This window comes from Pseudopipra pipra, chromosome 4 (assembly GCF_036250125.1).
Source record: "Pseudopipra pipra isolate bDixPip1 chromosome 4, bDixPip1.hap1, whole genome shotgun sequence".
NCBI classification, from domain to species: Eukaryota; Metazoa; Chordata; class Aves; order Passeriformes; family Pipridae; genus Pseudopipra; species Pseudopipra pipra.
Window position 1 is genome coordinate 42,704,540 of NC_087552.1, and position 13,778 is coordinate 42,718,317.

At 41.6% G+C, this 13,778-nt stretch overlaps 1 protein-coding gene across 1 annotated transcript in view; it reads left to right on the forward strand.

Moving 5' to 3' along the window:
* The window catches only part of LOC135413229 (storkhead-box protein 1-like), a 32,505-nt gene extending 18,901 nt beyond the window's left edge, over positions 1–13,604 (forward strand). The window contains exon 2 of the mRNA XM_064652622.1: positions 6,216–13,604. Coding sequence (XP_064508692.1) covers positions 6,216–6,364 — 149 coding nt within the window. The 3' untranslated portion in view covers positions 6,365–13,604. The remainder of the gene's footprint in view (positions 1–6,215) is intronic.
* The last annotated feature ends 174 nt before the right edge of the window (positions 13,605–13,778 follow it).

Here is a 13,778-nt window from a genome sequence, read left to right on the forward strand (position 1 = left end):
TTTGTTTGTTTTGTTTTGTTTCTGACTAGCTAGCAGCGTCTAGGCAAGCTACCTCACACCTTAGCACCTGACTCCTTGAAAGTAAAAGTGTTTCTTTGAAGGTTTGCAAAATTTATTACTGTACATCGTAAACAGGGAGGGGGGAAATAACATAACGTTAAAAGGATTATTGTTTGTGCAGTTTGTATTTCCTTCTTTCAGTCCACTTGCTACTCACTTAAATCTCTTCTTTCCCCATTCCATGTTCATGCTGGGTGTCAAGGTGCCTATTGTTGTTTGTGGTGGTGTCCTGGGCATCGCACACTCCTGGCACTCATGACCAGGACTTCATGCTGATGACTGGACAATGCTGAGAATGCAGATGAACAACTAACACAATTAAAATGTCTTTGTTCCTTTTAAGAACATGTTTGTTAGGTATATTTAAAGGCAAGGGTGTGAATCACCTTCATGACTACACTTGGTTTTGTTTTTTTTTCTTTGAAGGTCACAACTTTTCCATTGGAGCAGTTCTTGTGCATTTTTTCTGACTGACAACTGAACCAAAGGGTTTGCTCACCTTTCTTTATGCAGCAGCCAAGTACTTGGATATTTGCTGTCTAAAGGATAAAAAATATTTGAGAACCTACTAAATTGATAACAGAAAGGTAAATAGAAAAGAAATAAATAGAAACAAAGGCAGGAACTTAAGCTTCCTCTTTGATTTTTTTGAAACTTATAGTGTTTTGCCAGTTTGGTTTGAACTTAACGTATGTTTGGTTTTTTTCCTGTAAAATGATGATTTAAGAAATAGGAAATAAAACAGATGGTAGAATACCAATGTAAAAACATCCAGAGAACTAGAAAAGATGCAAGGATGTGTATTCTCGAGGTTTGGAGAATTATTTTTGCATATAGGAGCTGTATTGTGGAAGAGTAGAGCAATGATGTTTTTCTGGCTTTTTTTCTGATGTGGGAATTTGAGTGGATAAAATTAAAGTATTAGAAGGTAGGCCTGAAACAAACAAAACAGCTGTATTTTCAGAAAACATAATAAAACAATAAAAAAGAAGTGTTTTAGGATTTTTGTATTCTCCATATCTTGTATGAAATATTTCTCATAAAAACAACAAACCAGCGGAACAGCCTTTTCCCCAAAAAGCCTGAAAGTTTTTCTCTTTGAAAATAAATAGACGCATTCACAGAAGAAAAATTTGGCATACACAAGAACTCCTTTGTGTGCTGCCAGACCATGCCTGGCTCCCCCTATGTCTAATTCAGAGCTATTTTTGGTAGCCACAGGTGGCTCCCAGCAGAGTTCACAGGAGGAATTGTGTGTGGAGATGGTCCCTTTTCTGTTCTGTGTAGCCCAGTGGTTGCTGAGTCTCTAGGGCCAGGGTAAGTACCTGGCCTGTGGTCTCAGAGCTGTGAGAGTTTGACTTGTCTGAGAGGTAGGCAGTAGGCTCTGGAGACAGGGGCCCCTTTTTGATGAAAACCAGAGCACAGGGTGCATTGAGCAGAAGATCCCAGCCTGGAAATGCTGGTTTGAGTTCCCCATCGTGGGTTGAAGGGGGTCAGTGCACTGGTATGCCGCCTATTATCCGATCTTCCTTCTACTTTTACAGACGCATCATTTTCTTCATCTGATAATTTGCTTCAAGGACTAGAAAAGTGAGTCTGAGGAATTTGCCCCCACTGCTGAAAGAAAAACCTGGGGACCTCCCAGGAGCTTATTATAGAGTTGTAAGGACCTGCTTGAAGCCAGAGGTTCTTGGTGTCAGGGGCTGGTTACAAAAGGAGATATTTGCTACAGTATTCATTTCAAAATGGGCTGTTTTATTTAAAGATGCTGAGCTTGGAACAAACTAAGTGCAGCACATTAATGGGTTTTGGGTCTTGATCTGTGCAAATGCCAGAAGAGGAGATTAAATGTTTCTTCATAGAAGTAGCTGTAATGGCTTTGGTGTGGTTACTCGTGCGTATTTTCCATAGCGTGACTGTGAAGTACAAACATTTGGGATAATGTGTAATCTAGGAAGGTGGGGGGAATTCTTTTGTCACATCTTTTGAATAGCATGAGCAGAAAAAAACATAACAGTTCATTAATACCTGCAATAAGAGAAAAAAAATAATTTATCACTACCTCTGTGATGTGAAACTATTTGACAATTAAAAATATACTTGCTGAACTTTTGTGGAACAGAGGGTCTCACGCAGGGTCTCATTTAAGATTTCTACTCATTTCTGGTTGTTGCTTAGGGAGTTTTTGTTTTTTATTTTTCCTGCTGGAATAATTCAGCATGGCAAATCACATAGCATGAAATGGTCATAGTGGGCTTTTTTTCTATTGGTATTATTTCTTGAGGTTGGGTCCGCCAATAAGAATGACTTCCCAATTTTGGCTTGCTGTATACGTTTGTATGCAACAGGTAATAGGAAAGACAGCAGTAGCTGGGCTCTCTATAAGTAATGTATTCCCAAGAAGCAAGGTGCTCACTTGAGAGAGGCCTTTCTTATACCATCTCAATGTGGTGGTTTGAGAAGCAGTTACTTGGAAATCTTTCTCTGCCCAAATCTGCTCAAGGGCTGGTTTCATGAGATGCAATGAGCTAAGGAAGAGCTCATCAATGTGATCTTAGGACTTACCATGTGTTGACACGAGCTATAATCGGGTGTCCCTAAGAATTGCTTTGCTTTGCCAACCCTAGAGAAAACAAACAGCATGTCCTTAACGTGGCAAAAATGCTAGGAGTGGTGGAGACAGAGGAGGGGCTCACTTCCACTGCTTGGGGTGTAAGATCCAGCCCGTGTAGGGTGTTGGCAATTTGTTGGGGTAGTGAGAGGGGAAGCTGAGCATGCTAGGGACTGCACCCTTAGCTGCTATGCTTGTGTGCAAGACAGATTGATGACAGCTTTAGGAACAAGGCTTGCAGCTGTTGGTGTGGCAGGCTGAGGAGAAAGAAGACATTTTGGAATATTTAGTTCTTTGCAGTAGTTTTTCCTTGCTGTGGTGGCTTCAGCGTGATTGAATATTATTCTGAAAATCACACCCTTGTTTCCTTACTTGTATCTGCTACTGTGGCTCAGCCAGAGCACGTCCTACAGCAGCAATGCACCTTGTGAAATGCTGCATTCTAGGAGAAAGCTTTAAATCGCAGGGATGCTTTGGGATATCCACTCCCTTATGCTTCAGTTTGCTGGGCAGTGCATAAAACAGATTTTTTGACAGATCATTTATTGCACTGATACCTGCAAATGCAAAGTAAGATTGTATATTAAGATGGATTTGTGATGTAACTGCATGCAAGGGAATCAGCTCTTCAAGCTTAAGAAAACTAAAACTTTCAGAAGCAAATCCTAATATCAGAGGTTAGTCCTTTCTGTGACCTGGCTGGCCCAGCCAGCCGGATTGGTGGCAGAGAGACAGCAATGTGGCTGGGATTTCAGTGCTTTGACCTTTGTGTAAGCAGAATGTTGAAAAGATTCTCTGTCTAGAAGACTTAGAAATAATTTGTAAGTTTAATGTGATATCGAGTATTTATATAAATAGAGTATTTATATAAATAGAGTATTTATATAAATAGAGTATTTATATAAATAGAGTATTTATATAAATAGAGTATTTATTGATCAAAACCTGAACAGACTAGGCAAGGAGTGGCTTCTTGAGGACCTGGATATTACCACTTCATTTTGGATTCCCAGTCTTCTTTCCTTCCAAACTTTTCTTCCCCACTAAAAACCTCAGATGAGGTAAGATGCCTTAGTGTGGAATTCTAGTGGAATTCCTTACCATTTTGTAGGGTTGCTTTGCTGAGTATTTTGGAGGATTTATCCCTGTGGGGCTCTGTTGGCATTATGGGTACTCACTCTCCACTTCTAAAATAGTGGTTGAATTTTGTAAAATCAGGCCTTTATCTTTGCTTTGGGTAAGCTTTTTTATTGCAGAACAGCAGTCCAGCAACGTGCATCTTTACTTGCATTGATCTACATAAACCTACTGATTTTGCCCTCTCTCTCACTTTTGAGGTTGAACTTGATGGTCTTGGGGGTCTTTTCCAACCTAATTGATTCTGTGACTCTGCAATGGCTGTTTTTGTCCAGTTTATTAGTTGCCTTGTGGAAGTGAAGATATGTGTGTCTTACTGGATGACTGGTAAAGCCTAACTTACTTTGCTCTAAGCCATTTCTTGAGTTTATGTTACAAAAGGTAACACAGAGCAGAACAGAGGTTCAGTTGTTATTATGGGTGTAATTATCTCGGTGAAGAATGCAGGATGGTTAACTGCTTCTGTCAAGCAGGGCTGTGTTTTAGACCCATCTGACAGGTAAAGAAGGCTAAGAAATAACCATATTCTTCTTCCATGACCTTGTTTAGAGGTGATACAGGATCTTCCTCCTCCTCCTTTTTCTCTTCTGCAAAATACACATTTTGATTAAGTGCTGAGCTTGCCACTGTCTTCCCTCCGTGCAGTCCTGTGAGCAGTTTCAGCTCAACAAGGAATGCTTGATGTAATCTTCCAAAATTAGGCAGGTAGGTGTGTTGTGCTTATTAGCCTGCTAGTGGCCATTTAGCTATTTTGTCTCAGTAATAATTAAAACAGTGTTACCAGGAAAGGAGGGAGAGGAGGTGGGTCAGGAAGCTGGAGCTGAATCCAAGACGGGATGTGTTTGGGCTTGTGGATGGGAAGTGTCTTGCAAAGATGGTGCCTATAAGTGTCTTCTAGCTATCAGACTACCTTTATACTGAAAAAGGAGATTTCTAGTTCCAAAACATCAATTTACACTGTTATTTGAAGAGGTTTTTTGCCACTTGGTGCAAAGTTCTGCATAACTCTCCTCAAATCACCCCCATCAATGGATAGGGTATTTTGATCAAACTGAGGTAAAGCATTTTCCTCCTATAAAACTATGTATTTTCCCCTACAGGAGGTGAGAAGATGCATACAGTTTAAATGTGACCTGCAAAGCATGGCTGCTTGGTTTTGAAGTATTTTGTTTTAGGGTCTCATACAGACCATGTCTTTCCTTGTGAGTTGTGACTGACTCTTCAGGCCTCAGGGAAACAAACCATGCTATTGTTTCAACCTTCTTCATCTAGAAAATGAAAGTAAAGTTGAAGACCTTGCACATCCTTCTATTGTTATGACATTCCCTTGGAGTGAATTTGACAGGGATGTCGATGGAGAGCTCTTGAAAATGGCTGATGCTCTCTGGCTCAGTGTTTATACACCCTTGAAAGATCTATGGATAGAGGACACTAAGCCAGTTCAGAATTCCATCAAGAGATTGGGAAATCTCTTCTGAATTAGTGCATTTGAAGTGATGGAAGTTTACTTGTAGGGGTAAAATGACCACCCTTTTAAAAGTAATTGGTAGTGTCATCAAGGGAGTGGTTAAGTGTTGTAGCATCCTGAAGTGATGAGGAAGATAAACCAAAATTGTCCTTGCAGAAGGCATGCAGAACAGTTCCCTTTGCTCTGCAGAAAAACAGCCAACCTTGCATTACCTGTGATAGGCCAGATGTGGCCTTTTGCCAGAAATTAGTGACAATTCAGAGAAGAACTAAATTTAACTTCTGAATGGGAAAGTAATGGTGTAAATGAGATCTTTGAAATGTTTTTATAAATTATTTTAACAAGTGCCAAGTGAATTCTTTCTTCAGACGAAATTGTGGACGGAGTAATTTTTGGTAGAAAAATGAAACCCCGTTTCTTTAGGGAGTGGGAGGGGGCTGGGACGGAGCGACAAACTCAGAAAGACACTGAACATTAGCAGGTCTCTGGTGAGGAAGGAAACTGGCTGTAGCTGTTGTCAAGGAAGGGGTGCTGCTTCTCATAACCCACAGGAAAGGGTGTGAAATGTGGTAATAATTGTAGGAAATAATTGTCGTCGTCGTTCTGGCTGGACTGCGTCCTACACAGTGAGCGGAAATAAACACGTATCTCTCCAAATCTCATCACTGTGCTGGTTTAGCCTCGTGGTGCAATAAGAAAGGAGATCATGAAGTAAAAGGGATCTTGGCAGGCTTTAGTTTTCCTCTGCAGAGAGATGGGAAGGTGAGCAGAGTTTAAATGTACCCTGCAAAATGTGTAGGCTTATTCTGAAGTATTTCAGGGTGAGGCAGAAGGCAAAACACCTATATAAACTTCTGACTTGTGCCTGTGGGCTACATCTGTTCTGGTATTAATGCTATATAAAATTCTTGGGGTTTTTTTCCTCTGTCTTCCCTATAGTTTTTCTGCTGTGCATGAGGAAACTTTTCTCCTTGAACTCTGATGTATCTTCACATCTTGTCTGTCTCAATGCCCTTTCTTGGTCAGGTCAGTACCTTTCACCATCTGTGTTTGGGTGCTTTGCTTTCAACTTCCCACTTATCCCCTGATCCTCATTGCCTGCTGGCACCTCCTTGGTTCAGTTCTCACTGCCCCTTTCTGGGCTGTTCCACACATTCCTGTTGGCTCTTTCTCATTAGTCTGACCCCTTGCCTGCTGTACCCCAGCCTGCTTCATAGTCTTGGCTGCCCTTCCCATATTGCTCCCTTGCTCTCCCTTGTTCATCTCTTCCCACTTAGCCTTTTGTTGCCTTTCTCATGACACTCCTCTCAGTGTAGCTTACTGGTGGCATGAGCCATCTCCTTACCCTCCCTCCCAAACACCTTCTTAACCCATTCACAATTTTTGCTTGTCCTATCCTATTTGGGTGTAGTGAGTAGTTATCCAGTCTCTGCCTCTTGCTCATCCCATGTGTCCAGATTACGCACACAATCTTCGGCTACAAACTTTCGAGGAAATCTAATTCAGTTTTTATGAGCTCAAACCTTTGCAGTCTATAATTACCTCTTGCTGTCATCACTGAGACCTCCTTCTTGCTGGCTTACCTGACGCAGGCATGCACACACACACATGTACATATACCACATCCCTATTTCCCCCAGGTCTTTAGCCTGTGTGACCATTGGATCACCTGCGCTGGATACTTGCTCTTGCTGCCCCTTGGCCCAACTCTTTCAGCTGCTTCAGGCTCTACCTAGTTTTCCTCCTGTCTGCTGAGCCAGGTATTGTTCCCCACATTACCCTTCCTCATCAAGCTGGCGAGGAAGGGCTCGCTTATGTGTGTCTGCAACTCTTTCTGGGTTGGGTGGGCCTGACTTTTGCTATATTCAAATACCCTAGGTGTTTATCTCTATTGGATACCTTCTTACCCTTGTATGGAGATGCCTTTTCTTTAGCATGTCTAACCCCCTGGGAATGCCCAGCCTTGAAAAGACTGCCCTGTTTTTGTTGTTCTCTTAGTGTTCTCCTTGTCTTGCCTTCCTGGTCTAAGACAGGTGGGCACCTTTCTAGGTAAGGGGTCTTCCACATTTCAGTCGGTCCTAGGAAGTGAACAGCATCCTAATTCAGTACTGAAATATTTTTTAACAGCTCTGGTGAACTCATCCCTACTGTGACATTGCCTGTCAGTGAGGTTAAATTCTTATGCTGACCTCTGTAAAAAAAAAAAAAAAAAAAAATCCACTTTGGAAATTATTTGCAGGGTGTCTGCGAATTTACAGGGGGCATAAAAAGAAAGTAAGTTTTTTTTGGAAACACAGCCTTTTGTCAATGTACCTGTTTTGTCTGCCTCTAGATGTACTGTGAATATTGTCACTGCTATTTCTTGGGTTAAATGACCGAACCATTAAAATAGAGGAGAAGAAGATCCTGTCTCATGTGAGACATGAAGAAGTGTTGCTGCATTCACTCTGGCTTGAGCATGCTTGTCTGATTTCAGAGTTATTGGAGCAATCATGGTGTATCCCTTTGTCTTCTCCCTGCTTCTCCTTAGAGGTCCTCTGGCAGGTTGTCAAGGGCAGAACTTGCAATCCAGGATTGTTTGAGTCGAGATTTGAGAGCAGAAACCCAAGGAAATGTAATTTTAAATATAAAAAAAATCTCTGCCTATCCAGCCCATCAGCACAAGGCATCGAGGTGAAGGCTTCCCTCTCCTGTCCTTTGTCCCTTGATTAATTTTCCCCATTTCTTGCTGTATATGACTTCATATACTTCAAGAAGTGGGGCAGCAGAAAAAAGCAATGTTCAAAGGAAATAAAGACCATTTATATCTGGTTTTCATTTCCTTTTTCTTCTGTTTGGTTAACTGTGCAATATTTATTAATAAAAGACTTGCTCATTCTCGTACTCTGAATTATTAAATCTCAGAATCTCTGATTTGGCTAAAGAGTAATTAGTGTGTGCAGTATCTTCCTGACAGGTGCTGGAGTTGTAATCAGGAACCAAGGTGCTTTTAGCAAATGCTTTGTTGAAGTATGTTTTAAAATACCATCTTACCAGGAATGGAAAAAGCCTGTCACATAAAAAAACCCCTCCTTTCAGAAGCTGAGAGGTTTGGGAAGATGGAATCAGGTATACATAGTGTTACAGACAGTGCTCATCTGCTGGGTTTATCCTCCATTAAATTTTCAGCATTGATCCCCATAATGTAGTGTCAGCAGAAGCACAGGCAAAGCTTAAGGGATTACACTGATTAATATGGGGATGTGAGTTTGGGGTTTTGTTTGTTGCATTAGAGCTGAAGGAGTCTTTTGGGTGCTTCACTTGGACTCGTGCCCATGTCTAAACATATGGTACAGCAGTCGATGGAATGCAGATAATAACTTCATTTTCTTTGCTATTTAGGTTCAAACTTGTGCTAACAGGTCCCCTCCCAAGTTTTGTTTCAACCCACTATGTGAACCTAGTAGGGTTCATCTCTCCTTGCCTCAGTTTCCTCATACTGCAAACAGGAATAATAATAATAATAATATGCTGCTTTTCTTTTAATGTGTTTGGAGTGTACAGATGAAACACACAAAATATGAGCTTGCTATTTAATTACTAGGCCTATTGCTTGTACTCAACTTGTCTGGGGAACACATGTGACTGGGAAACCTGGACTTCCTGTATCTATCTGGGCAGCATCCGGGCAGTGCTGCCAGCCTGCCCAGTTGTGCCAGGACCTACAGCATGGCAAATATAGCTGGCATTAGCCAGCTGGCCACTTCAAAGGGTGACAGTGAGAAGGGAGTGAAAAGTTGCAAAGGAGAAAGCATGCTTAAAACCTGAATGAAGCAACCTTTTTCTCTTTTGACCAGGAAACCTGAATACACAGGCAGTACTGCTTCCTAAGTGATTTCAAGCTGTATTAGTATTTCAAAAGAGAAGTGAGTCAAACCAGCTAATCCATGTAAACTGTTGCCATAGGTATGTGGTGAAATCCACATCCAACAGCTCTGAGCAGTTGCTGTGTGGAGTTGGGTCAAGGCATATTGGTGCCCCTGTTTCCCTGAGTGATATTGGAAGCAAGGTCACAGGGTGTGGGAATGTTAGTTTCTCTTTCCTTAACGAATCAGTGATGAATGACTTTTCACATTTGGGGTCCTAAGACACTCTCTGTGAATGTGGATAGCGTGTTTTTACTACTTTTTACAGGATTAAACTTAGCCCGGGGGAGTCTGCTTTGGAATAGACTTTGAAATTTGGAGGAAGGCTAAGCCAGCCCCTGGAGGGCTGATAGCAATGTGTGCACTATTCAGGTGTGTCGTGACCTTCTGAGGACAGGTTTAGATATTATAGTTATATTAGATATATGTCTATTTTAAATCTTCCCATTTTAAAGCAAATGTTTAAACCCTGCAAATAAACCAGTGGTTTAGAAAAATGTGTGATATGGAGTGACTGTACAAAAAATTGTATTGTACCATAGGATTTCACCAACTGTACCAAGCCTATAGGCAAAAGCTTATGCTTTGGATTTAAGGAGTATATGGTGTGTCCTGGTCTCACTGTAGGAACCACATGTGGGAGGAGACAGTTTCAAGATGCAAGACCTGTTGTCATTAGTGGTTCCTCTGTCTCCTGACTCTAAGACTGCTTGGCCTGAAAGCAGCAGGAAATCAATCAGATCACTTTAAGAGCTGTTGGAGCTGATCTTCAAAGTCATGTGATTTTTATAATGTTTTCAAGGAAAAACCTGATTGTGGAGTCACATGTTACTCCATGAAAACTTTGGGGAGGTGACAGTGGTCCAAAAGTTTTGCACAGATATAGATATAAGCGTGCAGTTAGGTAAAATGAATATTAAATATAAATAATTCATAGTGCCCCTGAATTTAAAAGCAAATAAATATTTGATTTCATAGTTCTTATCCAGTTTATGCCAATAGTGGTATCTTCCAGTAACAAAGTTATGTCCTCTAGATAAAAGGGAGAGCACTTTTAAGCAGGTGAAATATAAATTTGTTGATGTGGTCTGAAAAAAGTCTCGGTATCAGAGCATTCCAGGTGTCTGCGATCTAGTTTCAACCTAGCCATTTTCCTGTGTAGTGTGACCTACCTGACATATTATTTGCTTTTCCCCTTTGCTTTTTTCCTTTTCAAGTTTCATTGCTGTTTTGCTGTTCTGCTGTGTGGAGACAATGATGATGATATCTTCTTTTCTGCATGTGTAAGCTGCCTTCTTCCCTTCTCCTGCTCCTTATCACTGCTGTTGTCTCTTCCAGTGATGGCCAGAGCTTTTATGTGAAATGGAAGTTATTAAATGTAAATGGTATCTCAACAGCAATTAAAAGTGTAAGTACCTATAATGAAATTGGTTTACTTGTAAAAGAAAAAGGGACAAGTGACTCTGTATTTGATTTTGATGCCATAAGCAGTTGCTTTGTTATCTGAATGGCCTGAAGAACTTTGATCTAGATTGTGCGTGTGCTCTGCAGATACATAGGTTTTGAGAATTACTTGTGCATCAAGTAGTTCAAGATGATCACAGTTTTTGCAGGAATGGTGTTAGAACATCTCACACTAACTTTTTCAAGCACCAAGCCTACACAATGTGATTTTTTTTTCCCCCCCCAGTTATGCTTAAAATCCAAACCCAGAACTTGTTTTCAGTACTAGCTAATTATTTTCTTGGTGTGCAAGCTGTCTTACTAGTTCTGACTGAAGTCACTGTAGCGTTAAATCACAGTGCAAAAAGCGAGAAATATTCAGGATCCAGCCCATTAGTTGTACATGGTGAGGAAGCAAAACCCTGCAGCATCCCACACTTAAAGCTTCCTATTCAGCAAGCCCTCAGTTTAATACCTGATGTCCTCATTTGTGTTATGTAGGACACAGTTTATATGCCAAGAAGTGGAGAAACTTGCTCTTGTCTATGATTTTGACATTGAAAAGAAAATATAATTTCTGGTTCCTTTGCATACATTTCTCCCAATGAAACAAGGTGTCATAGTCTGCTGGAGCGAGTGGGAAATGGAACTGAAAGTGTCAGTTGCTGCACTCCCCAGCTGGTAGGCAGCTCCATGCCTTGCTGTGGTCTAGACCAGATTTTTTTTTGGCAGATGCTTCCCACTGGTGTTAGCAGTGATGAAGGTGAGCGTGTAAGCAAGGCTTACTTATTTCTGCTCTCATTAGTCATGTCACTTAGGTCATTACTGCTGGCCTCAGGAGCCCTCCTTTCTTGGCCCTGCCAGCCACCTCCACCTCATGGGAGAGGTATGTTGGGAAGCTGTGAAATGGTAGGGTAGAGGCAGTCTAGGCATGTACTATTTTTTTTTTTTTTCCCCTGCTTATTACCTTTTCCAGTATTTTCCAAAGGTCAGGAGCTGCAGAATGCTTGCTGTCAAGCTTGCACTTGCTCTGCTGCTTTTGAAATTGGAGCTAATTTTGCCTTTTTCCAGACTTCCTGAATGACTGCAGGTCTTGGAAGTTTGATGTTTCAGATTACTGAATAACTTGTGATGTATTATCCTGACTTTTGGTCGTGGTTCTGCAGGCTCATTTCAATGTCTGCTCTGTTTCTGAGGGACACTTATTCAGGGGGCAGTTTTGGTCCTTCTCCAGTAGGAAATGTCTCACATGGCTCTTGATGATTCTGTCAGGGGCTTGATGGAGCCGGCTTGGTATTCTGCTACAGGAAGAGTGAGTGAGGAGGTAAGAATTTGCCTTTTAGCATCTGTAATGGTTTGGAGCTGATTGAACACATCCCAGGCTCTCTGCCTTTTCAAGTCAAGGATTGGACTTGATCTCAGAGGTCTTTTCCAACCCAGTTGATTCTATAATTCTGTGACATCCTGAGATCCTGGGAATGCTGCTGTGGCTCACACTGGGAGTCCTTCAGCATCATGGCAAACACCACTGTGAAATGCATGTAATAATGTTTGCAGCTTCTGCATGATCAGATGGACACAATGTCTTTATAACTCTGACCAAGACCTGTGATAGCTGCTGGCTGCAAGAAGGTCTCATAACTTGCAGAAACAAAATCAAATGCAACTGTGAAAATGTCTTGTAAACCTTCCTGGGTTTCCTTAGCTTGGCTGTGCCTGGCCTACTCTGAAAGTCCAGCCCAGGAAAAAAGCACTGGGCCCTTGAGAATGGTAGAAAGAGGGCTTCACTCTTCTTTTTAAAGAGGGTTAACCCAGGAGTTTCCATTTTTGGGGCTGTTCAGGACAGATCCAGAAAGGATCTTTGTAGACCATCACATGGATGGCCCACCTCTGAGCAGGCTCAGCAAGCTGATGTTGCCACAGTGCTATTTTGCAGATTTTCATGTGAGCCCTCCTTGGTGCCAGCTGCAGGAAGGCCATCCCTGGCAGATCACTCATGGTGAAGACAGGTTTTGTTGGTCCATAGAAATCCAGACTGGGAGAATGATGGGGTAAAAGAAGCATATGCCATGGAAATGGATCTGGAGTATACTGGAGTACAGACTTGGCACCATTTCATGAGGGTAGTGCTATGACCATGGCCATTAAACACTGCTGTTTCACTGCTGCTAGATATCATAACCTACCAGGAAACAGGTGGAGAAAGTGTCTAGGAAAAATGGACCAGACTTTTGCAATAGGCAGTTTGGGTTTTGGCAGGTGGGGTGAGCAGGGCTGTTTCCATTCAGCATCTGTTTCTCTGTGAAAAATAGCAGGAAATCTGGTTTTTCAATCCCTTTGACACTTTTCTGTGCATTCACTCAAATGCACAAATGTCCCAAATATTTCACAGCTGAGATAATATCAATAAAAAATAATGTTTAATTTCAGTGTTGCAAAAATCTGAAGCAACATTTTTTTAAAATATTGCTCCCATCTAGAATGACCCTTGTAAAACCAGCACTATGTGTAACCCTCCATCATGTGAATTGGTAGCTAGAGAAAGCATTATCCCTTCTCCTCTACCCACTTGTCTTTGTCTCTTGCTCCTCTGTTTGGATTTGGACATCCCTCATGTTTCCCCATAACAAATCTTTCCAGTTCCCTTAATCCACTGGAGTGGTGCAATGGAGTTGAAGGAAAGTTAGTGTCAGTCCTGTCCAGCTCCCTTTCCCTCCCCTAAGTTTGTGCCTGCTTAAACATACTTTTCATAACTGGCAGATGGGCAAGTCTATGTGTTCCTGTGGAGCTGGGAATAAGAGGAGCATCAGGAAACTCCTGTGTTACACTTCTCAGGTTCTGCTCTCTACTTCTAGATCAGGACAATTTCAGAACACTAACAGTTTTGCTCTTTGATCAAGATGAAGACTAGGAGTGTGCAGCTCTGAGTCCTGTGCTGTTATAGCTATGAAAGAATGAAGTGGACCCCTGGAGGACAGGAAGTAGAATTTTTAACTATATAAAGTCTATGAAACATTCAAATTTTCAGAATGCATAGTGTATAGCATATGTGTACTTCCAATGTCAAACCTTTTTTATAGTGAGGAGGTCAGAGCTCTCCTGCAGTTACCAGCAGGGCTGTACCTTTAAGTTGCTTTGACAGTGAGCAAAGGGT